At 42.3% G+C, this 23,670-nt stretch overlaps 1 protein-coding gene and 1 long non-coding RNA gene across 2 annotated transcripts in view; both read left to right on the top strand.

Annotated features, from left to right (window-relative positions):
* ccser1 (coiled-coil serine-rich protein 1) overlaps positions 1 to 19,295 on the top strand; it is a 113,940-nt gene extending 94,645 nt beyond the window's left edge. Inside the window, 2 exon segments of the mRNA XM_034595322.1 lie at positions 17,456 to 17,836; positions 17,839 to 19,295. Of these exon segments, the coding sequence (XP_034451213.1) occupies positions 17,456 to 17,836; positions 17,839 to 18,273 (816 nt within the window). The 3' untranslated portion in view covers positions 18,274 to 19,295.
* LOC117767566 lies at positions 117 to 16,867 on the top strand. The gene is made up of 3 exons (XR_004614904.1): positions 117 to 276; positions 13,819 to 13,821; positions 16,817 to 16,867. It is a non-coding gene; the product is annotated as an uncharacterized LOC117767566 (long non-coding RNA).
* Positions 19,296 to 23,670: the final 4,375 nt, after the last annotated feature.

Below are 23,670 nucleotides of genomic sequence, written 5' to 3'. Positions count from 1 at the left end.
GAAAAAAAACAACCTAACTCCTTATTTGTGTTGTGTGCAAGTGTGTTTGTATTTGTTTTTTCTCCCTGGAAATTGTGTGATCCTGCTACTTTGGTGTGTGTGTGTGTGTGTGTGTGTGTGTGTGTGTGTGTGTGTGTGTGTGAGTGAGTGTGAGTGTGTGTGTGTTTGAGTGAGTGAGTGAGTGTCTCTCTGGCACTCCAGGCATAAATATACCCTTGTAGGTCGTACAACAACGTGATGTCAGGTGATACATGGTCCTGCAAAGTCTGTGTGTGTGTCTGTGTGTGTCTGTTGCTGTCTAACACATGTTGGTATGGTGCTAAATGTCTTGAAGGGACAGTGTTTCATAATACACACTTGCAGGGCATTGAGATCACATACACACAACTTCAATGAACAGCAGACAGCATATTAAATCAATCACACTTTCAGTATACACACTCTCGCACACATGCCAGAGGGAACACACACACACACACACACACACACACACACACACACACACACACACACACACACACACACACACTCACACTGAGCGCAGGGTGGTCTAACTGGGCCTCCGGTGATTCAGGACAGATTCAGGACATTTTGGGTTCATTAGTCAAACCAAAGTAGGACAGATACCTTTAGAACTTAACTCTCCTCTCTTCTCCTCTCTTCTCTACTTCATCCCTGCTCAGTCTCTCTTCCTCTGTGTTTATCAAACTCTCCCTTTTCTCTTTTGTCTCTTGACCCTCTCCTCCCCTCATCTGTATGATCTTTTCCTTTCTTTCGTTTTTTTTTTCAAAGTCTCCTTTTCATCTGCTGGAAACATAGGGCCATCTGTAGCAGTTCTAGCCCTCTCTTTGTTCTCTCTATCCTCTTCTGATAATTCTCCCTCCCTCTCTTTCTCTCACTCGCTTTTCCTCCCCCTCTCTCTCTGTCTGTGTGATACACCAGCGTGGACACAGATACAAGCTGTGAGTTTGATCTGAGACAATTTGCTGCAACATTAATGAAAGCATAAACTTGCATGAATATTGATGAGCTATTCTTTTGGAATCTGCAAATTCCGGTTTGGCCTAGAGGCAAAATAGTAAGACACATGCATGCACGCGCACACACACATTCACAAACATTCACACACATGCACACACATGCCCAACACTAAGATGGAATATTTCAGGGACAAATATTGCAGATGAATATTTAGTGACAACATAAAATTTGATATTGTTAGGGTTTCTCATGTTTTCTTCCTCTGAGCAAGGCACACACACATACACACACACACACACACACACACACACACACACACACACACACACTCACACTCACTCATGCTTTGGTTACAGTGTTTGTTTCTTTGTATTGTTCTCACTTGTCAACAGAAAAATGTTTTTATGAATGTGTATTTATTACATAAATGAAGTCTCTTCATTTATGTAATTTTGTGTGTGTGTGGGTGTGTGTGTGTCTTTCTTGCTTTGAGTTAGATGTAAAGATATATACAACTTTAATGCTAAACATGAAGTTATCCCCAGCAGCTGTTTAGCTTAGCACAGGGACTCGACTTTATAAAAAGGTAAACCTGCCTTCCAGAGCCTCACAAGCTCTTTAATTCACATACTCCCGTTTGCTTAATTAGAACAAAAACAGAGGTGTAAAAAAGACATTTTGCGTTTTTTGTGGTGGTTATGTGCTGGAGTATTTAACAGAAGAAACATCTTAAGTTCAATTTTACAAATAAAAGGCCTGAAGAAGTATTGAATTGTCTTAAATGCTAATTGGAGGGGTCTTAATTATTTAAAAGCATGTCACAGAAGAAGAAGAAGCATTGGTTCCGTTTTGTTGTCAGTCTGTTTCTGGTTAAGTTGATGTATTAAACTAACGCTGCTAGCTAGTTCAGTAACATGGGGCCAAATTTAACAATAAGTGGCTTGAAAGTTGCAAGCACTTATTTTGTTTAAAGTTGTTGCCTGGAAGTGCTCATGAAGCAAACAGGGCTGTGTGTTCAAACTCAGTCGGTGAAGTATAATGGACATAACGTGTATATTTTGACTTTTTGTGTGTATTTCCATCATAGGTTTGGTCTTTGATTCCAATTATTAAAAAGGTCATAGAAAGTCTTAAATTGATCTTGTTTTAAGCTGTCAACTCCATGCATGAGGTTGCCAGGCAACCATTAGATGTCTCCTCTATCTTGTCATCGAATTCAGATAATCATAATTCCCCCAAGTATTGAACTGTTCCTTTAATAATAACGCCTTTATTCCTATCGCCGGTGTGCGTCCATCCTGTTGCACCCGTCTCACGTGTCTTTGTGCTTGTGGACATGCGACCCTACGGGATGATTAACAGTTTCCATTGTAAAGTCAATTTGGTAATACTCCCAGGAATAATCAGGCACAATGGCACTCACACTGTTTATTAGAGAAACGTGCGTGTGTGTCTGAGTGTTTTATGTGTTTGTGTGTGTTTTGTTTGAGCACGGTTGTCACTATAGGAAATTGTTTTTCTGTGCTAGGGGCTATTTTTTCCCTTCACATACCAAATTTGTAAAGCTTTTATAAACTCCAGGGCAGTCTCATCAAAAATCAAATATGGGCCTAATTTGTTTTCATGAAAGATAAAAAACAAAACAAAACTCACTGTGCCAAGTGAAAGTGTTTTCACGCACAGTGTGTGTTGAGTGACCTTGTGACCTGAGAGGCGGTCGACCTCTGTAGAGAGTCTGTTATTCTGGCCCTGTCCTCGCAACTTCCAGGGAATGTAATGAACTCTCAGATTCGCTGCTGCTCCAACTTTCATAAACCTTTTCCAGCTTTGCTTGATTGTGTATGTATGTGTGTGTATGAATGTGAATCAGGGTCCTTTTGTAATCCTCCACTTCCTACGGTTCTGTTTCCTCAGCGCTTTTTATAGGATACAATGAAGATAATTAATCACAGAATTAATCTTTTTTTTTTGTACGTGTCTTTCCATCCTTTTTTGGATGTTTCTCTTTCATAGAAGCACATTTGTTCTCTTTCATGTTCTTTTACTGTTTTCTCTCTTTGTGTTGTCCGTCTGCCTCTTTGCTCATCCTGGGTTCTCTCCGCTGTTTCTCCTCATGTTTGATAAGTTTGGTGAGTGGGAAACAGACGGACAGAAAGCGCCTTCAGCTCCTCTGAGATACGAGACAGTACACTTTCTGGTGGATGCACTTACACTCGCTGATAACAGACACACACCCATTTGTGCACGCATGCAGCACATTCGACAGGACTACCAGGAGGGCAGTTGACAACATCACAGATATTATTTAAATACTCTCTTCTGATTTCGGCTTAAATTAAGTTCTGCTATATTTCTAAACCAGACATTTGCCTGCACGCAGCAGATACTGTTGATTATTTTCACATTTGGATAAATTGTCTGAGTGACGATGAGAAATATTAATAAACTCTTGTTTTGCTCAGATTTGTTTTGCTGTGCTGTGGCTCTCTGCAGATCATCTTCCCAGTGGCGTTGGTTGGTTGCTCTGTCTGTGGTCACCCTAACTGCCACACAATGTTCAATGATTTTAAATACTGCCTTTCAATGTATCTGCCGATAACAAGGCTAAAAATAGGACACAGTGCAGCAACCATGACAATACCAATGTAGAATGTAGGCTAATGATCTCCGTGGCTTTTTTTCTATGAGAAAAGATTCAATTATTCACAAGTAAAATAGTTCATTAAAACATAATTAGAACAAACTAACTTTCGCAAACTCATTTTCCGTGTCCAACCTCATTTGGAAAATGTGTCTCATTTGGAAAGAAATTATGTCTTTCTGGATTCCTTCCAGGATCTGTACAACAGCCACTTGCTCAGCTCAGAGTTTGTGTTTACATGCACAACATTCGACCATGAATCTCAAATCTCAAAAAGACGGTTGCATTCAATAATTTCTTCTTATGATGCTGCGGCTGTGCTCTTTCCTTCTTCGATGAATCGATTGTTGCTTGTGTGCCACTGTTGAGCTGCTCTACATTCTGAGACATGATGCCAATCTGTAGCATCTGTCTTAACAACAGAGGAATCATGGGTAAGTGTGTATGTGTTAGGTTCGGAGTAATAAAGCCCCTGTGGTCTTTCATAAGGTCTTCATTTTCTCCTCCCCTTTACACTTATGGGAGGAAACTGTGTCTATTTTCGCAAATTGAGACATTCCTCCCAGCCAAGCCTCCTCTGAACCCACAACAGTTAGTGATGACAGCTGCACAGCTGGTTTACCTGTCAGCTGCTTTAACTGCTCTGCTGTTTCTGTTTACACAGATAGTGTGATGGACTGCCTAAATAATGAGGCTGCACTTTTAGTACTGTATTTTTTTGTTTTGTCCACCCACACAAAGAGGCAGAGATGGGGAATGTTGGCCCAAACAATTTGTTTCTGTAAGGAAATGGTTTGACAAGCATCCACACATGAGCAGACCTGTGTAAGACTGTGTCAGTCAGTAGTTAAATAAATCAATGTGTTTTAATGCTCAGGCAGTTATACTGTGTTTCACTGCAGTGCATGAATAACTATACTATACAGTTGGCATGTTTGCCTGATTGCAACACAGTGAAACTGTCAGTGTCTTTGCTTGGAGAGCTCAGAACTGTGAGATATATCAATGCAGAGAAATAAAAAACATACTATTTCAATTTCAAAGTGAGAATATACACTGGGCTGTATTTGACAAAAGTAAGTTATGATTAAATGCACATAACTTAAGTCTATTCTCTTGTCTAAAGTGATATTACTGAATATTAAGATGGACGACGCATCTCCACTTCCTGCCGCTATCCATAAATAAAGCCAAGATTTCCTAGATATTAACGCTGCCATATTGAGTTGATGATGTCGTTTGGAGTCCAAACAGTAAGTATTGGGTGATGGAGCCGTGTTAGCGAAGTCCTGCCACTACACACACTTGACCAACCACGAGTCAGTTTCAGCTGTCAACCATGTCAGTTACTAGAGATAATTCAGAGAGAAATGAACTTGGACAAACATCTGCGTGATAAGAACTTCCTACTATTTTCTTACTGACTTTTTAATTTTATTTATGACCAATACTGCAGCCAGCCACCAGGAAGTGATCAAGCCGGTTTGGTTTTACTTTTGAGGAGTTGTCATGTCGTCCATCTTTATTTGAAGTCTATCACTAAAACATTTATTTTCCTGTTGAAACAGCTCTGATGTTTCCTTTACGGGGCATCTACACAGATATTCTGGGTTTTGATTAACAAAAGGTTTTGTGACTTCTGTTTCAGATGCCACTCAGTTATAATGGAGGTGAATGGTATTTTGTTATTAGTACTCACAGCATGGTAAAATTACTTCAATATAACACGATTTCCAGCCATATCAGTGACCAGTTTTAATAGAAGCTACTCTCTCCCTGGTAAAATGGTCCCTTTACAACTGTTGACATTGTCCTCTGTTTATTGTCTCTACAAATAGTCACTTGTCTGGAGCTAACTGACCAAATGGGGCTCGTTGCGTTCTGTGAATCAAGGTGCAGGCCCCTGCTGCTGCACAATGCGAGCCCACAAGACAGGCTCACTCACAAACCAGCTCATGTCACTCTCTGTAAAAGCAGCGGCAGTGTGTTCCCTGTCATCGCACACACAAAGAAAGGAACAAAGAAACAAATGTAATACAGGATGGGTTCCCAGAGATGGCTTAAAGAAATCACTCCCTCTAAACACAGCATGTACAGCAAAACAATTCTGCCATTTAGCTCAAAAGAAGAGAGACGAGAAGGAAACACTGTGATAACCTGCAAACACATTTTCAGCAGCATCTCCATAGCACCGAGTTGATCCATCAGAGCAGATGGTGTTAATTATCTTGATAGATGCTTCATGGGATAACTTTCTTCTCGCCCATCTTCTCTTTGTCTTGTTTAGTGGGGTGTAGGTGCAGCAGGGCAGTCGGTTATTTTCAGTGTGATGACACAGGTGGCAACTGCAGCGTTACCAACAGGCCTCCCAGACATCTAATGGAAAACAATCTTATTTCTTCTTCTTCCTTAGGCCTCTTCTTCTCTCCTCTTTTTCTCTTCTCTTCTCTTCTCTTCTCTTCTCTTCTCTTCTCTTCTGAATGTATTTAGCTCTCCTAAGCTGATACACGGAACAAGATGAGAAACCAGGGAAAATAGCTTATCATCTGTACCAACTGACTGGAGGGTAGATGTGTGTGTGAGTGTGTGCATTTTTTAGTGAGACTGTATATTGGTAATAGGGCTTGGTGCATACTTCTGTGCACGTGTGTGTGTGTGTGTGTGTGTGTGCGTGCGTGCGTGCGTGCGTGCACACTTGCTGCACTCTGAGCACATAACTGCATGAGTGTGTATGAGTGTAATCGTCGTGGATGCACTAATGGTGGTGAGGAAGGCTTTTATATACCCAGACAGCGAAAAATATTTTTGGCTACCATCAGCTTACTGCTTCATCAGTGCTCACAATTGTGTCATATGCCCCACTACTCTGTCTGTCTCACACACACACACACAAACAAACAAACAAACAAACAAACAAACAAACAAACACACACACGCTGCCTGTATATGTAAATGTACACATCATCATAAACATTTTATCATCACACTCAGCCACCACTCCTGCAACACTTCCTGATCCTTTCCACATGATGTATCACGCTGACACTGTCATAGCCACAATCTTTATGGTTTTCCTCACTGTAAGTCAATCTGTCTTATCAAACTCAAGCTGTCAAGCCCCTATAATTTATATGTTGTCTTTTAGACCTATTCTTATCTGCATTAACCCCATGATCCAAACAATGTTGTTTATTACACAAAAATACTATAAACCGCTGAAAAAAACACACACTGACAATTACCAGAATGCTCCTGCTCATAAATCTCTCATACAGCTGCCTGGTCAGTCTTCCAATCTGCTTAACATCCCAATGAGCCTGTTGTTATACAATCAGGAATTTTAATAATATCAATATATGGTTGATTTTGGAAAATTGCATTTCAGAATATAAATTTCTCCCGATATCGTGTTTAAAAAAGCTTATAACTTATAAATACATCAGTAAATACCTTGTTAAACAAAACCTCAAGCACTGTTAAAAGTCATGGTGAATGTACTGTGTGAATAATGTGTGAATGAAAAATAATTTCGTTTTTTTGCTAACTGTAAAGTGTTTATCTTGCTAAATAACTCACAGGCTTGTAGCCATGGAGGATGAAAATACAGGGGTTCAGTTCATGTTAAGTGTATACGAGTTATAGAATCCCAAAGTTTTCATGCTTTTGAACCACTGGCGAGTGTTTCTGGGATTTTTTTTTTAGTCTTGCCAGAAATCCAAAGAGGATGCACTGGCATGCATTTTAGCCAGAAGATGTTTTGAGGGTATACGGTTGCAGTGCTTGAATGTTTCTTATGTGGAGATGGAAGGATAGAGCACTAAATAGAATAAAATGTTTGGATTTCTCCATCAGGGGTTTGAAAGGGAGCCAAAACAAGACAAGTTTACAGTGTGACCACAAAGCGCACACAGAGGGACATCATTGTATTGCCAGAGTTGAGAGAAGTTGCAGAGGAGTGCAGTAGTTAGTGATTAATGGGCATGCGTGCAAGCAATCTGAGGTGACAGGGAAAGCCTTGGAAAGAGAGTTGGACCGTACAGCTTCCCTGCCCCTGCAGCTTGGAGGGTGAGACTGTTGGAAGAAGGAGAAGCCCACAGTGGTAGCCTGATGAAGGGGGTACAATCCAAGGTCTGCTGCCATCTGGGCAAGGAAAGCCCAGCCAAGGGAATGGTGCTGACAAGAGTCCAACTAGGTGTGGCCAGGGTTTCTCATTGTGAGGATAACCCTTGGTAAAGCAATTCTGTCAACACAAGTCAAGAGCCAAATAGATGATTTAGTGTCAGTTTCAGCGTTGGTGACAGTTCTGAAGCACAGTGTGGGAATGGAGGAGTAATGCAGCACTGAGGGAGCATCACTTTGTAATCCAGAGGAATGGCTGTATGTACATAGATGATGGCTGGTAGTGACATCTTATAGGAACATGTCAGGCAGAGAGCAATGCTGAGCGTATATCACAGCTTCTACAATAATTAAACAGCACCAGCAGGGACCGTGTTGACACCAGGGGGAGCAGCCAGGTGCAGGAGTCACTCCGGTTCCAGTTGAAGTGCACAAGGAAAGATAGGTTGTCTCACGCGTTAGTGTGGACGCAAATTTGTGTTTGTTTCTTAGCGGAACAGGCAAAACATCCATCATTAACACATGTTCAGGGTTGAGATCATTTCCTAGCACATTGAGGGTAAGATGTAGGTTACACCTGGACTGCGTACCTGTCGATCACAGGGCTAATATACATTGACAGGCAAACACGTTCACACCTACAGGCCATGTAGAGTCTCTGTTTCACCTCCACTTCACCTGACCTGCATGTCTCAAGGTAGGAAATCAGATTAGACAGAATCAGCGTGGCAGCACTCCCCTAGAGAAGAAAACCAAAATTCAATTTTCTAACGGTGAAAAGAATAGTGCCAAATAAAATTGAACCACTGTATAACTCATGTGGTATGGATGTGTGTCTTGTTGTTGATGGATTAAATTGTAAAGGTAGATATTGAATCGCTTTTGGCAGATTTCATGTTCCGGATGTGGTGGTGGTTCTAGCTTGTATGAGTCCCTGACAAACCTTCTTTTCAGTCTGACTGATGAAACTGTGTACAATTATTCACAATGATAAGGGTGCTCATGGTTTCTATTGGGAAAATAAGATAGTTGTTTCTTTGGATACCACTGAAACACTTTAATTTGACATTCTTGGCTCCCGCCTTAGCTAATGTGGCCCTGCCTCTCCACCATCCAACAAAGTGTCTTTCTCACCTGCCTGACATTGATGCTATCTCTCTTTCTCTATAGCTTTGACTCTAGCTGTGTAATTATCTCTTTCATCTGCTTTAACTTCGGGTCTGTTTTGTCACCTTTTACTAAATATGTGCCCATGCAGCCATGTTTCTACCCTCTTGCTATCCTCTCTTCCTTTGTTGTTTTACTTCTCTGTTACCTGTGGGTCATCCCCTCACCTTATTTCTTTGATCCAATTTTTTTCCCTGTTATGCTATTTGTCTTTTCTCTTAGTCTTTCATCTCTTCTCCTCCTCTAACATCTTTATTCTCCCTTTTCCTGTAGTTCTCCTCCTCCTCTCCTTTTTTCTACTTCGCCATTTTCCACACAACTCTCCACTCCTTCAGTCGCTCTCATTTCTTTCCATCATCTTTTACTCAGTCACTCATCTAGCTTTTTTCTCCTTCCCAATCCCTTTGCTTGTGGTTCTGGGCAATGTTCACCAAGCATATTGGCACAGGCTGGTGGTCGATGAATTTCACCATGATTACACACGCGTGCACACACACACACACAAAGACACATGCGTACACGTGTGCACCCCCAAACCTGTTGGGGATGGCGGTTGATGAGCAATGCAGGCTCTCAGCATACATGCCCAGCTGAGCTGCTCAAGAAACCTCATTAGGCCTCCTGGCCACAGAATGGCACTGGCTTCAATACTTACCAGCCTGCCCTTTTTCTCTCTGGGAAGAATTTGAAGTCCCGGGGCTAGACACTGCTCAACATAGACAATCACAAGTAGTAACTATGAACCAACAATGACACAAACGTTCAGCAACTGCTGTCTTGAGATGTGATCTCATTGGACGCCTCAAAATCAAGGTGAGACCTGGTGCTTTTGTCGCCTGCAGCAGCTGTGATCCGCATCTAACTGAGGTGTTTTATCAGTGGAAGGCATCGTGCTGTTGCTAGGCAGCATGTAATCAGCTGCCAATTAGTTGTTGAGTCTATAAGACTCACTCAAGACAGTAGTTAAATTCAGACAGTCAACAACAGTACATTTTTAAATTGAGCTCAAAGTTTTATACCTCCGGTCCTTTCCTTAAAAGAAAAAAACATCAGCGTATCCCTTATTGACGTTTGTATCAGTGTCTGTAGTCGTCCTTAGAGGAGCAGTAGTTACCTGCTGCTCAGAACGTCACTGGAAGTCAATGGAGGACTTTGTGGACTCATTTGCATTATGATTATACGGTATTTGCCACATTGATCCTGCTCTCCACAGGTGCTAAGCAGAGGTTGGAGCTACCCTGTGTGAATATAGTGCTGTGAATCTGAATCCTATATATAGCACATGATTATGTTTGTCTGCTCTTCCACACCAAAGCTGATGGAAGATCTGGAACATGACAGTGGCATCAAGTTAGTCAATGTGTCCCTCAAGCAGTCACCAGGTTGAGCTGAGTCTCCGTGCTGAACCCAAGTGTGCGTTTGAGCATGTGCGGGTGCATGTGCTGGTTTATCCGCTGTCAATTTGATTTTATTCAAACTATTCCTAAAGGCATTTGCTGTAAATAAGTTTGTTTTCTTTTGGGACTTTTCTTTGTAGTGAAAAAGGCAAGAGACGACTCAGTCTCAGACATTGTAATGTATTCAAGCCTTCGGCCACATTGATATGCAGTGGAGTTACCCTGACTGAGATATTGTAAGTCTAAATATTTATAGAGTTACAGACGAACACAACCCTGCCTCATACTTGTCGGTTGCAGCAAGTTACTGTGTTCGGCTGCTGTTACTCAATATAACGTCGGCCTAATGTACATAATTTTCCAGTAGTTCAGTGACAGGGCTGAAGATTGGTAACACTGTGAGCCGATTAGCTGTGCAGTGCATCACATTAGTGTCCTGCCTCGTGGCGTGTGCCTCCAGCGAAAAGGTCCGGGATGTGACACCCAGCCAGCTGGTTGGCAGTTTGCTGCAGTGTGGCGTGGATTGACAGCTTTAGCAACGTAACAACTGTGGTCTTCTCTTATTCCATCTCCATCTATTTTCATCATCTCAGGCCCAACCGCACCATAACTGTCTCCACTGAAAACAGTAAAAAAAAAAAATCCTTCTCTCTCCCCCTCCATCTCTATGTGTGGTCTCCAGACTGCAGTAGTGTACCATCAATCCTCTGGCTGTCAGGGTCTATTCAGCCCTGCTTGCTGCTGGCAAGCACCAAGTTACATAACTAAAGAAGAGAGAGGAAGGGACAAAAGCAAGGACAGAGTGGAGGAGAAGGTGAGGGATGAGAGAGGGGAGGTCAAGAGGGTGCGATGCAAGGGGAGAACCAAGCTTAGTGACTACACTGACTACACTTTCCTCAACTTTTTCATACATTCAATTTTGCCTAGATATCAACTTGCCTACTGTTAAATTCCATTACCCTCACAGTTGAAAGCAGTTTATCCAGCATGCATTAAAAGAAAAAAGATTTATATGATGTTTATATGATTCAGTTACTGTAACAACAACTGTCATGACACAGAAAGTATTTCACCATGACTACTGTACACAATGCTGTTTAATGTCTTTTGTGGTCTTTCCTATACTGTCAAGTCACAGTATTCATTTTCACCTCTGACGTTGTTTACTTTTCTTTTTTTTTTTTTTACTTTTCCTGTCCTTCACTGTTCTTACTTTGGCGGAATTACTCTCCTGATTTATATGAAATTTACTGCTACTGTATTGTTTTACATTTTAATGTGCTTCCTGTACGATATATTGTAAGTTCCATTTCTCATAAAAACCAAGGGAGGATGGTGAGGTGCGGAGTGAGACAGCAGTTAGAAATTGGGAGAGTTGTGTGGGGAGAAGGAGAGGCAGGGGAAGAGAGGCGAGATGAAGATGGAAGACTACAACAAAAAGTGATGAAGAGAGGAAGTGGGAAGCGAGGATGTTGCTACAGGCTGTACAAGAGACTCACTTCCTAAGGGGATTGTGTATTGATGAAATCCAGCGAGTTCCAAGTCAGGATACAGTATGCTGTGGCTTTTGAGACACCAGGCCCAGACTGCAGATTCACCCTTTTTTTGATTGTTTGTTGGCGATTTATCCAGCAAAGTGCCTTTTGTTGATGTGGGAGACTCAGCAGTGCACACCTCGTCTGTAAATATTCAATGATGCTTTCTGGGCAAGAGCACAGGAAATGATAGATCGAGCTTTGTGGGATTTCTGAATGTGGGCATCATGTTTCACAGCCTGTTTCTGACTCTTTTTATCACACCTTCAATTCGGAACGGAATGCAAACCAGCATATAGCCGTGATCTATAGTCATGATGTATTGCTAATACTGCCTCAGAACTCAAAAAGGACGTTCATGGTTATAATTATGGTTGAAGAGGTGAGATCAAATTTGTGCTAGGAGGGTTATTGCTCTGTCACAACTCTCTGTCACATCGGGCGTAAATCGCAGACTGTATATGAAGATGGACGATATATCTCCGTTTCCTCCCACTATCCAGAAATGAAGCCAAAATATATACAGTATATACAATATCCTGGATATGTACGCTGCCAACCTGCGTTGTTGATGTCGATTGGAGCCAGAGTCTGCACGGTAGTGATCAGGGGGTGGAGCTGCAGTAGTGAGGTCGATACATGGGCTCACTCTATCGCAAGTCAATCTCAGCTGTCAATCATTTTTATAACAAATAACTAAATAAAACCAAACTTACTGGAAAAAAGAGCATTCACATCACAAATCAGGTGTATAAGAATACCTATAATGTCAAGAACCATCTTTGAGAAAAAATTTTTTGACGTGTACTTGACACTTTAGCCAGCCACAAGGGGCAATCAAGTGACTTCGGCTTCACTTTTGAGGAACTGTCATGTCGATCTTTATGTACAGTAAATATGTAAACAAATACAAAAGAGACTGAACATGATTTAAAGGTAGCCACATCAGAGAGTGAAAATTTATTCAGTTGTCATTCAAATGGGATTTAGAGAAACGTGGGTGGGTTTACTCTCTGTTATTGTATCTGTATTACAGTTTTTCTGAATTGCCAAACACTAAACCCCATTCTCTAAAAACTGTCAATTGGAAAAACAAATTTATCGAATCAATCACGCAGTTGGCAAAACTTAAATCACTGTTCATCTGGTTAGACACTTGTCAAATCTGAAACCCCATTTATAGAAATATAAACACATTCTCATTCACAGTCAATGCACTGCTGGCTGGTTGTGTTAATTGACAGCAGCGTTTGGCTTTTAGCGAAGATAAAATAGTTTTTGAATCATTGTTTGATTTTTGCGAGACAAGTAAAAGGGTTTTGTGAGTGTTGCTTGAATTTTGTGGCTTTGTGTTTACTGTTTTTGAGAAACTGAAAAGGAAGTTTCAGGAAATATGTTTCAGCAATTCAGAAAAAAATGTGAACAACACAACCTTTCACACCTCATAGGATAATGATAATAACCATATGATTTCCACAGACGACGTAGGAGTCACAAAATATAAAGAATTCATATTCACAAACTTTTACCTCTACGATTGCCAATGTGAAGAAACAGGAAACTTTTGGGGTTCAATACCCAATGGCCTCCATTAGAATCAGTTGTGTATGAGCATGAATACAGAGCCATGCTGTGTGAATGAGGGCAGTTGGAGTTCTTTCTTTACATCAGGCTGGTGGTGTTTTCTATGATAACTTTATTTTAGGGGAACAAACGTCATCTGCCACCCTCTTCTTCCCTCTGTAAAAATGACTGCGACAGGTAAACAGCCAACTTGTATAAGGATGTTTTAGGGTTTTAAAGATCTCTTCTACGCAAACTTGGCCATTACCACATTACTGTTTTCTTCACTGCCCAATAAAAACTGCGGCTGCAGGAAAGGGCCTTCTTAAATCAATCTGACTTCCCTAGGTGTGTGTGTGTCTGTGTATTTATAGGACTGTGTGTGAGGGACTCTCCAGAGCGTTCGCACACACAGGCCGTTCTGTCAGTGGCAATGAGGCAGCCCGCCTGCCGCAGAGCGTGTACTTGAGAAAGGACGCCCGAGTTTGTAAATCAGTCCCGCTCTCCTTTTTCTTGCGTGTGGCTCGCTGTCTGTTATTCTGTTGTTGTCATTGTTGTTTATCTCTGTTTTTAATCACATCCACACAAGTCTCTCGTTCATTTACTCCTGTCTTCTCACCTCTTCTCCAATATTAGTTGACTCCTCACCTTCATTGTGCCTGACCTTTTTCTCTCCCTGATTGTCTCCCTGGTTTTACCACAGTTTCTAGTTGCATTTGATTCACTGGGTTGATTTTTTTCTTCTTTCAAATACTTGGATCAGAGCTGTCCCTCTTTAATACAGAGCATATGTCTCTTCAACCAACTCTTTGTACTGTGCCTGGTAATTATTTCTTTCAGACTTGTCGGCCAATTTGTATGTTGCTGTTCTCGCCTTACCTTCTGTTGTTTTTTCCGAAGTATCTGAAGGTGGAAAAATACCACAGATTTTTTGGTATGATTACCAATTTAGCCCTAATTAAGACATCCCACATAAACCAGCACTGCCATAATGGATGTTCCACACAGTGGTTATTCCCTCATCTTTTTTTACGGAGCCCCTATGTAGAAAATTTGGCTCGAATGGAAATTTTCTCTCCTCATAATTAGATCAAGGAATCTGCAAGAAGTCTTGTAGTGTTTATCCACACATTAGAGCCCATTAGACAGCAGAGGCACACTCCCTCAGCTCTTTAAGTAAACTGCAAAGGACGACACACTGTTTGTTGTTTTGGCAGAGAGTTGTGTGTTTGGCTTTTTTGCTCTTTTTTTTTGTAGTTTCTTTTTTTTGTTCCATTTGGACATGAAAGGACACAGAGACTGGGCTCTTAGAGTGCAGCTTGTTTGGCTGCAATTCAGATCTTTTAAAAGCCATATCAAACGAGCATGTCAGAAGATGTTTCCATGTTTCTGTGTAGTGTCAGTGAGCGGTTACACAACCAGACATGGACATGGACACAGATTAAGATTTTTACTTACAAATTCACGTATTTCTTCATGAACTGGCTTACACATGAATGTGAACGCAATTAAAGAAAAGCAGTAAAGTCTAATCATGGAGATCGGTATCAGGAGCAGACGATTGGGAAAGGCCTCAGGGCCTGATCGTTTTTCAATAAATGTCTTCAAAACTGATAAATGAATAGACCCTCTTCTACTCCTGCTCATTTATTCCATTGGAACGTACTACTAACCTGAATCCCTGGAGCACACCATTACCAAAGTCTTACTAAAACCAGGGAAGCATCCTAAATCACCAAGGGCTAACAGTGTTCTTAAATTCAATCAAGAACCTGCACCTTATTTCACACACTTATAGATAGCAGTCCCCTAAATATGCCAGGATCTTCCTTTATCAAGATCCATTCATTATTAGCATCATTCTTTTTTTATTGGCATTAGTGGCTAGGTTCAATTTATACTTATACTATTCCAATACTGTCAGAATACAGTATATTCATATTTCACAACCACATCTATCACATGGTATCTGAGAGGGTTTCCCCCTTTCTTCCATTTTGCATCGATAAGTGAGACCCTGGTCTGTAAATCTGTACAATTTCTAATATGTTGATGATCCAGTAACACAAAAAATAACAATTACCACAGCTTCAAGGTGGGAATCACAAATTCAACATCAAACCAAATGTGAAATATTGTCACAATCCCATGTTCTGTTTGAGAGTTAAGGTGCTGTTAATAATGATTATTGCCGGTGTGGAGGTATAAAAAAGGATCCACAAAATAAAGGTGTTATAAGTGCAACACACACCGGCCGCATTGCATCATTTGATGAATGTAAATCAGCACCCGTAGCACACTCTGGACTTGTTTAACAGTCAGAAGAAGTAGTGAACTTACAGTAGCCATGATAGGACTGTTTGAGAAGAGAATAAGATCAAATAATCTTCTTTTCCGGTATATGTTGACACGACCGATCCCTATTTACAATAATATGTGTAAAAAAAGCTGGTGTATGAGCTCATATATATATATATATATATATATATATATATAAATACACTTCTTACACTACTGAGTTACTGGGTTAATATATTAAATGTAGATTTTATTGAGTTCTATTTAGAACGATATGCTGGCAGTTGTAAAAATCACCAAACACCTCAGCTCAGTCACATTTCTTGATGTGCTTCTGACACTGAGGCTAATTATACACCACAGCTGAAGTTTCTCTGTCCAATAAGCATCATTTGTAACTGACACTGTCTCACTTCCAGTTTGTCATCCCCCACTTTCCCCTCCCCTTCCCCTTTTTATTATTATTTGATTTCAGGTTGACAGTATTGGCTCATGAAAAGAAACCGTTTCATTGAATTTGTATTTGCACCATTGTACTGTACCCATTCAGTCAGCTGTGTTCTGTTCTAATTACATTTCTACCTCTCACATGAAACTGCCGTCAACGGCCTCAACACAGTAATTACATTACGTGTTATATTGATTTCCACACAAAAATGGAAGGAAACATGATCACATTCATACATGATACATGAAAGCACCCGGGATTCTAAATAAATGCATGCATGTATTTGCAAATAAACGTATTAACACACATGTTGCACACATAAAAAGCATGTGCGCGCATGCAATTACCCAGCACATGCTTATCCGTATGCACGCCACACACAGGGAAACACACAGCCATTGTGTTGGCAAATGTCAACTCGGCTTATTCTCCCGTGAGGTTCTTCAGTGTCGGATGAGATTGTGTTACTTTCTGTCCCAATGGCACTGTGTGTGTGTGTGTGTGTGAGAGAGAGAGAAAGACAGTTAGAGGGAGAGATGGGGAGAGAGAGAGAGAGCAAAGGGGGACAGTGATGAGATATGTTGCATAAGGGGGTGCAGTGGAGTGTGAAAGAGAACAGGTGGCTCTTGTTTTCTGCATCGAGCTTTATGTGCCATCCTCCCCATAGCGTGCGTGTGTGTGTGTGTGTGTGTGTGTGTGTGTGTGTGTGTGTGTGTGTGTGTGTGTGTGTGTGTGTGTGTGTGTGTGTGTGTGTGTGTGTGTGTGTGTGTGTGTGTGTGGGAGGGAGAGAGAAAGAGAGGGGGAGAGACGGAGAGAGTGAGATCCCATTTCTTTTTGAGGGGGGATTTTGCATACTTTGAGTGCATACCTCCATACATGCAGATGTTACCTTGTCCTGTTTGTCTCCTAATTGGCGTGCATGTGTCTCTGGTGTGTGTGTGTGTGTGTGTGTGTGTGTGTGTGTGTGTGTGCGTGTGCATGTGCGTTCTTCAGTGAGCTGGGTTCCGGTTGGTTTAGAATCAATTAGAACAAGCTGCAGGAGCCCAGAGAGATCATTCTCCAAATGTCACCCAATTAACAGTCTATAGTGAACACACAACTGTGCTCATGCTGCCCGTCTCTCGATTTCTCTCTGCCTGTCTGTGTCCTCCTGTCTCTCTCCCGAGTGTTTCCCCCGGGACATGTTTAGTGATTTATTCTTGAAAAACAGCAGGTACACGTCACACACTCACAGAGACACCGGCAGAAGTGCAGAGAAAAGTCTCTTTAACATCTGTCTTTATCTCTCTCTCTCTCTCCCTCTTAGACCAATCATCCAGGCCGGTGGTCAGGACTAGGCAGCAGCAGCAGTCTGGCCCCAAGGGACCGAAGGGTAGTGCGGGTTGTGGGGGCAGCACTCGCAGGGGACCTGTGTAACCAGCACGTCCTCCATCACCATCCACCTCTGCACGGCCACCCTCCTGCCTCAGAGCGACACACTGCCAGGGAAGAGCGCCACTGCCAGGGGGCACTGGCACAGTCTTCAGCCCGTTACCCAGCATCAAATCTGGCTACAGGCTCATCCAGCCTGTCTCTTGCCGCCTCTGCTGTGTCAGCCCTAGCCTCACCTTGTATTCCAGCTCAGCTTCAAGTGTCACACCCGGGGCCCAATCCAAATCAATGCCCGGGCCTCCGGATCGGCGGGCCGCTAATCTCACCGTGATTCCATGTCTATCCTCCAGGCAGCCAGAGGGGGTGTCCTCCTCTTCTGAGTCCTTAACTGTAGGAGGAGGAGGAGGAGGAGGAGTGAGTCTGTCAGGTGGAGTGAGGAGAGCAGGAGGAGAGCACTACCCCCTCAGCCATATTCCCCGCGCAGTCATGGCCAGCGCCTCCTCGAGCCTCCACAGCCTCGGGGGCAGGGGAAGCCCCTCTCCAAGCGTCTCGTCGTCCGACCAAGCCTCCCCTCCCCCTCCCACACCTTCCTCCGCCTCCTCTTCGTCCTCCTCATCCACCACATTTACGGGTCGTTTAGGACAACCACCTCGAGGCCCTCTGTCCCTGCATAGCTACAGTCGGAAAAATGTCTTCCTCCAGCATTCCCTACATACTGCCGAACTGCAAGCTCTGACACAGCGAGACAGTTGAGAGGGCTCAAACATTTACGCTCTCCCCCCTCAACCATAAGCAGCCATATTATTGACTCAAGTGACAAAATGTGTGACTTTAGAAAAACACTGCTGCTCCTTCGGAACAAGTTTCTTGAATTTCCCTGTCTCCGTTTCTCCGACACCTGAACAGCACATAGTTATAATCCCACCTGTTTCTCTTCACTTTGCTCACCAACCCCTTCGCTGACATTTTGTTCGTAGGTTTGCTCGCTTAAACACACGATCATTCGCAGGTGCACACGCACAGGCTGCGAGTGTGAAAAAGGCACTCACCCGTCTATCAGAACTCCCACGTAGTGTCATGCTGACAATTTAGATGTGCTTACGCCCACAGACACACAAAGTGCAGCACAGAGACTCACAACCCTTCCACAGAGACACACACTTACACTCTCAGGCAGAGACATCATCGCCTGTGATATCTCCACTTATGTCTCTGCTTCACAATCTGTACACACAGGGTTTTCAAACCAGGACAGAGACGTGAGGTTTCTATTTGTTTGTGCTTTTGTTGATGAGATTAATTTTTTATTCCTTGATGTTAATTATTTTTACCAGTTTAAACCATGAGCTGCTTAAGGAACTATGGGAACTGACCGTAGTGTAAGGATTTATTCTCACATTGCCAAAACCTTACATCAGATCCACTCCACATTCCTTAATGTCCACTTAGGAGTCATCTGCATCCACTACCCTCTTACTGCATGCTTTTTAAAATGTTAGGAAAATACAGGTGGGCCTTTTCTACTGCAACAACACTGGGGTCGGCGTCTTTTGATAATGTTTCAGTATCAACTCTCACCTCAGTGTTTCAAGAAGGGAATCGAACATGCTACGACCTCGAAGACGTATGTTCGAGCCCACATAACTAAGACATCACGTGCTCTCAGAGTAACTGGACCACTGTTTTTAAAGGAATCCAATGTTGCAATATTACCCCCCCCCCCCCAATTATATACAAAAATCTGTGTGTTTGCAATGTTAGAATAGTACAGTACAAAATAAGGAGTTCCATTCTAACATGAGAAACCTGTCCTTTGTTCAGTTCACCCTTATGATTACAACATTATACTGAATTATTATCCCTGCAGACTTGGCGAACAAGATCAAAACACGTGTGAAGAGAAAAAGGATTTGAGATTTGGAACAACCAGCATTGTGTATGTTTTTCCAAAATCTACGTGTGGGTGTGACAGGTTTTGGAAGGAAAGCTCTTCAAACTCTTCTTTTAGGGCCTGGTATCGAACAGGGATACACACCTGTGCTTTGTTAAATGTCAATACCAAGTTTTAGGAATCCAGAGGGAACAAATGTGTTTCAAATCCTGGCGTTATAGTTCCTTCACAGATTTCCCATGATCAAGTTATTATTGGAATCAATTGCGAAGAGTCTGATTCTGTTTGGCGAAGAAAGATGACAGAAAACTGATCTTGATCGAAAGCTCGAAAGAAAATAAACTGAAGACGTGATTTTATAAAATATCCCATTTTGAAAAAGCACCAGCACTGAGTTTTTCACTGATGCCCCTATAGGATCTTCTTTTATCCTCCTGATCTCAGATGTGTTGTTTATCTTTTTGAAGACTGACCAAACGAGATGGTGTTTGGTAAAATAAGGCTAGCGGTGATGTTGTTCTGGACAGTGGGACACGTATTTATTGAGTAAGATTTACATACGCTGTAACTGCCATGACCTGCTGAGTCGTACAACTTCATTCACGTTTCACAATTTAACAAGTGAGAAAATCCAACAGGACCTTCTCAGTCTGAACAATGATTATACACTCACCAATCACTTCATAAGCAGCACCATGCTAATGTTGGATATTGCCGTCTTTTGCCACGAGATGTTGGAAACACTCCTTTGAGATTCTGGTTCATGTTGCATCACGTCATTCCTGCAGATTTGCCAACTGCACATTTGTGCTGCCAATCTCCTGCTCAACCACATCCCCAAGGTGTTCTGCCTAATCCAGACATATTGATTCTGGAGGTGATTAAAGTACCTGAACCTCATGGTCTGCATTGTGAAAAGAGTTTGAGACAACCTGCTCTGTGAAGTGGTGCATCATCAAGCGGGAAGTAGCCGTTAGAAGATGCTAAATTGTGGTCATAAATGAATGCTTGTGGTCAGCAACAACCCTCAGATGCCAGGCTGTGGCTTTCAAACTATGATGATGGTATTAAGATTCTCAGAGGTGCCAAAAAAATATTCCCCCTCACCATTTCAGCACTGCCACCAGCACCGCCAGCCTGACGGTTGACATGAGGCAGGCTGGGTCCACGGATTCTTGCTTCACGCCAAATTCTGACCACTCCGTCTGCGTGGCTCGGCAGAAATTGAGATTTATCAGAAAAGGGGACATTTTCTGCTCTTCAGCTCAACAGTGTTGGCGAGACTGTGCCAAGTGCAGATTTCTTGGCTGGCGGCAGTGGGACCCAACGTAGTGTTGTAACCCATCCACCTTAAGGTTTCACATGTTCATTCTGAGATGATTCTCTGAGTAACTCCAGCCGCTCCGCCAGCTCCAACCAGTCTGGCCTTTCTCCTCTGAGCTCTCATTAGCAAGGCGTTTCTGGAGACAGGACTGTTTCTGTTTCCTGCAACATTTCAAGTAAACTCGATCGATAGTTTTAGAAATACTCAAACATGCCTGATTCCAACAATTCATGACACGGCAAAAGTCACGAACATCCCATTTCCCTCTGACCTGATCTAACTGAAGCTCCTGACCTGTACCTGCATGATTGCATACATTGCATGAGATGTATAGGTGTTCCTTATACAGTGATTGGTGAGTGTACATACGCTGCTGAACTGACAAAACCGTCAAACACTCCTTTCTTTCAACCACTGGCTTTTGGTCAAATCTGATAAGGCTGAGCGGGAGGTGGGGTCCTGCCCCGCTGCCGAGCGCAGGCCAGACATTCGCTGCTCTCGGCATCCACACAAAATGTTAGGTTTGGGAGAAGCTGTTGACCTTGTTTGTCTCGAAGCAGTACCTGGCTGTGGGGGAGTTGAATAAACTGTGAGTGGTGGGGGGGCATGTGTGTTGTAATGCACACCTCATGAGGTGAGGAGCTGGTAGAGGTGGAGAAAAGCCGGCCCTGATCCCACTGGTGAAAGCTGCCCAGTCTCCATCTGGTCTGCTTCTTTTGCACATTTCTTCCTCTATTTTTATCTCCCTTTTTTTCTTCACCCCTTCTCTTTTTGTCTTTTTTCTCCAGTGTATTTTATTCCATCTCTATCCTCCTTCAATCTCTCCCTGTTAATTTCCCTCCTGTGTCCCCAGCATCCTTCTTTGCTGCATTCAAACCTACTTTTGTTCTTATCCTCCTTTTCAGCCTGTCATCCTGCTTCCCCCCTGCATCGTGTCCCAGGTCTCTCCTTCCCTCCGTCTCTCTCCCCTGCTTAGCCTACTTATACCCAGAGCCTGTATTCTCATATATACGGTGTCAGTCACAGACTCTCGGTCCCGGGCGCTGGGACCAGCAGCGCTGCCGATTCTCACTCCAGTTTTCTAATTAGAGAGTAATTTTACACCTGCTGAATGCAATGAACTACCTGGTTGAGTAGAGGGCCGGCAGCGATGTGGCTCCCGAGGACCTGGACTCAGAGCAGCCGCTGTAATGTGAACTAAATACCCCCTGTTAGGTTTGTTTACAGGTGGAGGGAACATTTCTTGTTCTGCTGGCCGAACAAATCTATTTACATCCTTCATCAATGCCTGTGTCGCAGGTGAAATGTCATAAGGGAGCGTTTGGCTCCGTTTGCACTGCTCGCTCACACTTTATTTCTTCGCCGTGTTTGCTTCAGCTACTGTCAGATATCATGAGAGGAAAAGGCCACTTCTGAAATGGCAGATCCAATGTGGGAGCTGTCGTCTTTCTGAGACGTGTTTTCCTTTGCAACCGTTGCAATGGAACGATATTGAATTTCACTGCTGGGAAAACAAGGGTCAACAAACCTCACTTCTTGTGTTTACTTAGCCGCGTGTTGTACATTCACTGTTATTTATTGTTTCTGCCTTATTTATATTTTGGACATAGACAAGTTTCCTAAAAGCATCTTGGCACTAACTAATGAAGCTAGTTGTCATGATAATAATCATGATGGAAATTATATAAAAAGATATTATGATATTACTATGATTTTAATGAATCACTGATACTGTACTGTTTTTTATGTGCTTACTGTAACTAGGATTTTTTTTTCTGTTATGAAGAATGAATTGTATAACTGTACATAACTTATTGAAAATGTTGATGTTGACACTGAATAATTAGGGTTGACATACGTTGTTCGTTTGGCACTTAAGAGATTAAAACTTGACAAAAAAGGTTTGAGATATGTTTTTCATTGATTAATGTTAAATGCAGTCGGAGGTCTGGGCTGTTACCAAAGCGTCTCAGGCTGTAGTTACACATCACAAAACAAAGGTGACAAACTGAAAGACTCTAATGTTGAACTCAGTTCCCATGCTAAATTTACATGTAAAGGCCAGTTGACTCTGAGTCCCCTTGATTTTATCCCACTGTGCCCGTCCCCCTTAAAATCCAGCCTTTGCACTACGACTTTGAAAGACTTGACTTTCCAAACTTTTGCCGAACTGTGCCAGAATTATGATGATTGATGATAATCTATTAAAGCTGTTCTTTTTCTTCTGCGTCTAAGTATATGAAACTGTTGGGTATAGATTCATACTGTGAGCCTCTGACCAGCGATAAGCTCATAACCAGCTCACACATTCATTAGGGATAATCCATCCCAAACAAAAAAATGTCTGATGGGCTTATTTATGGTCCAAAAAAAATAAAACTTTCAGTGTGTGTTAACCCAAAGTATTTCTCTCTTCAGTTTCTGTCTGAGATAGTTTTTGTCACTCTCACAGTTGTTTGTTCACATGAGAAATGTCCTATCAAAAGATTTCTGTCCACTGTCTGCTTATTGTTAATATTTAATACAAATAAAATAGATGAAAATATCTTGTGGAGATTGTGATTTTGGATTTTCCATTTCTGACGTCAGAGTTCTCATCCTAAAACAAGGTGTGTGTATGAGATAACTGGGACGTATTGAAGCCAAGAAAGAAAGATGGATTCTGCTGTCACTTTAAAAAAAAGAGCCTGCGATGCTGAATGTAACGTTGGCTCCATCTCTCAGGCTGTGTAGATTTGGCTTCACAAATCTGTAAAGAAAAGCATGAACGAAATCAAAGGGAGAAAGAAGATTAGAATTAAGCACAGAATAAAGAATCTTTGGAGCCATCGCTTGAAAAGAGAAAACTTTTCTTTCGGCTTCAACGTTCAAGTGGACTTTAAAAGGTTGTTCACAGCAGAGAGTACAGACAAGTGATTTTTACCTCATTTGACAT

This window comes from Hippoglossus hippoglossus, chromosome 9 (genome assembly GCF_009819705.1).
Source record: "Hippoglossus hippoglossus isolate fHipHip1 chromosome 9, fHipHip1.pri, whole genome shotgun sequence".
NCBI lineage: Eukaryota > Metazoa > Chordata > Actinopteri > Pleuronectiformes > Pleuronectidae > Hippoglossus > Hippoglossus hippoglossus.
The sequence above is the reverse complement of the archived record's forward strand: the minus strand, read 5'-3'. Positions and strand labels throughout refer to the sequence as shown.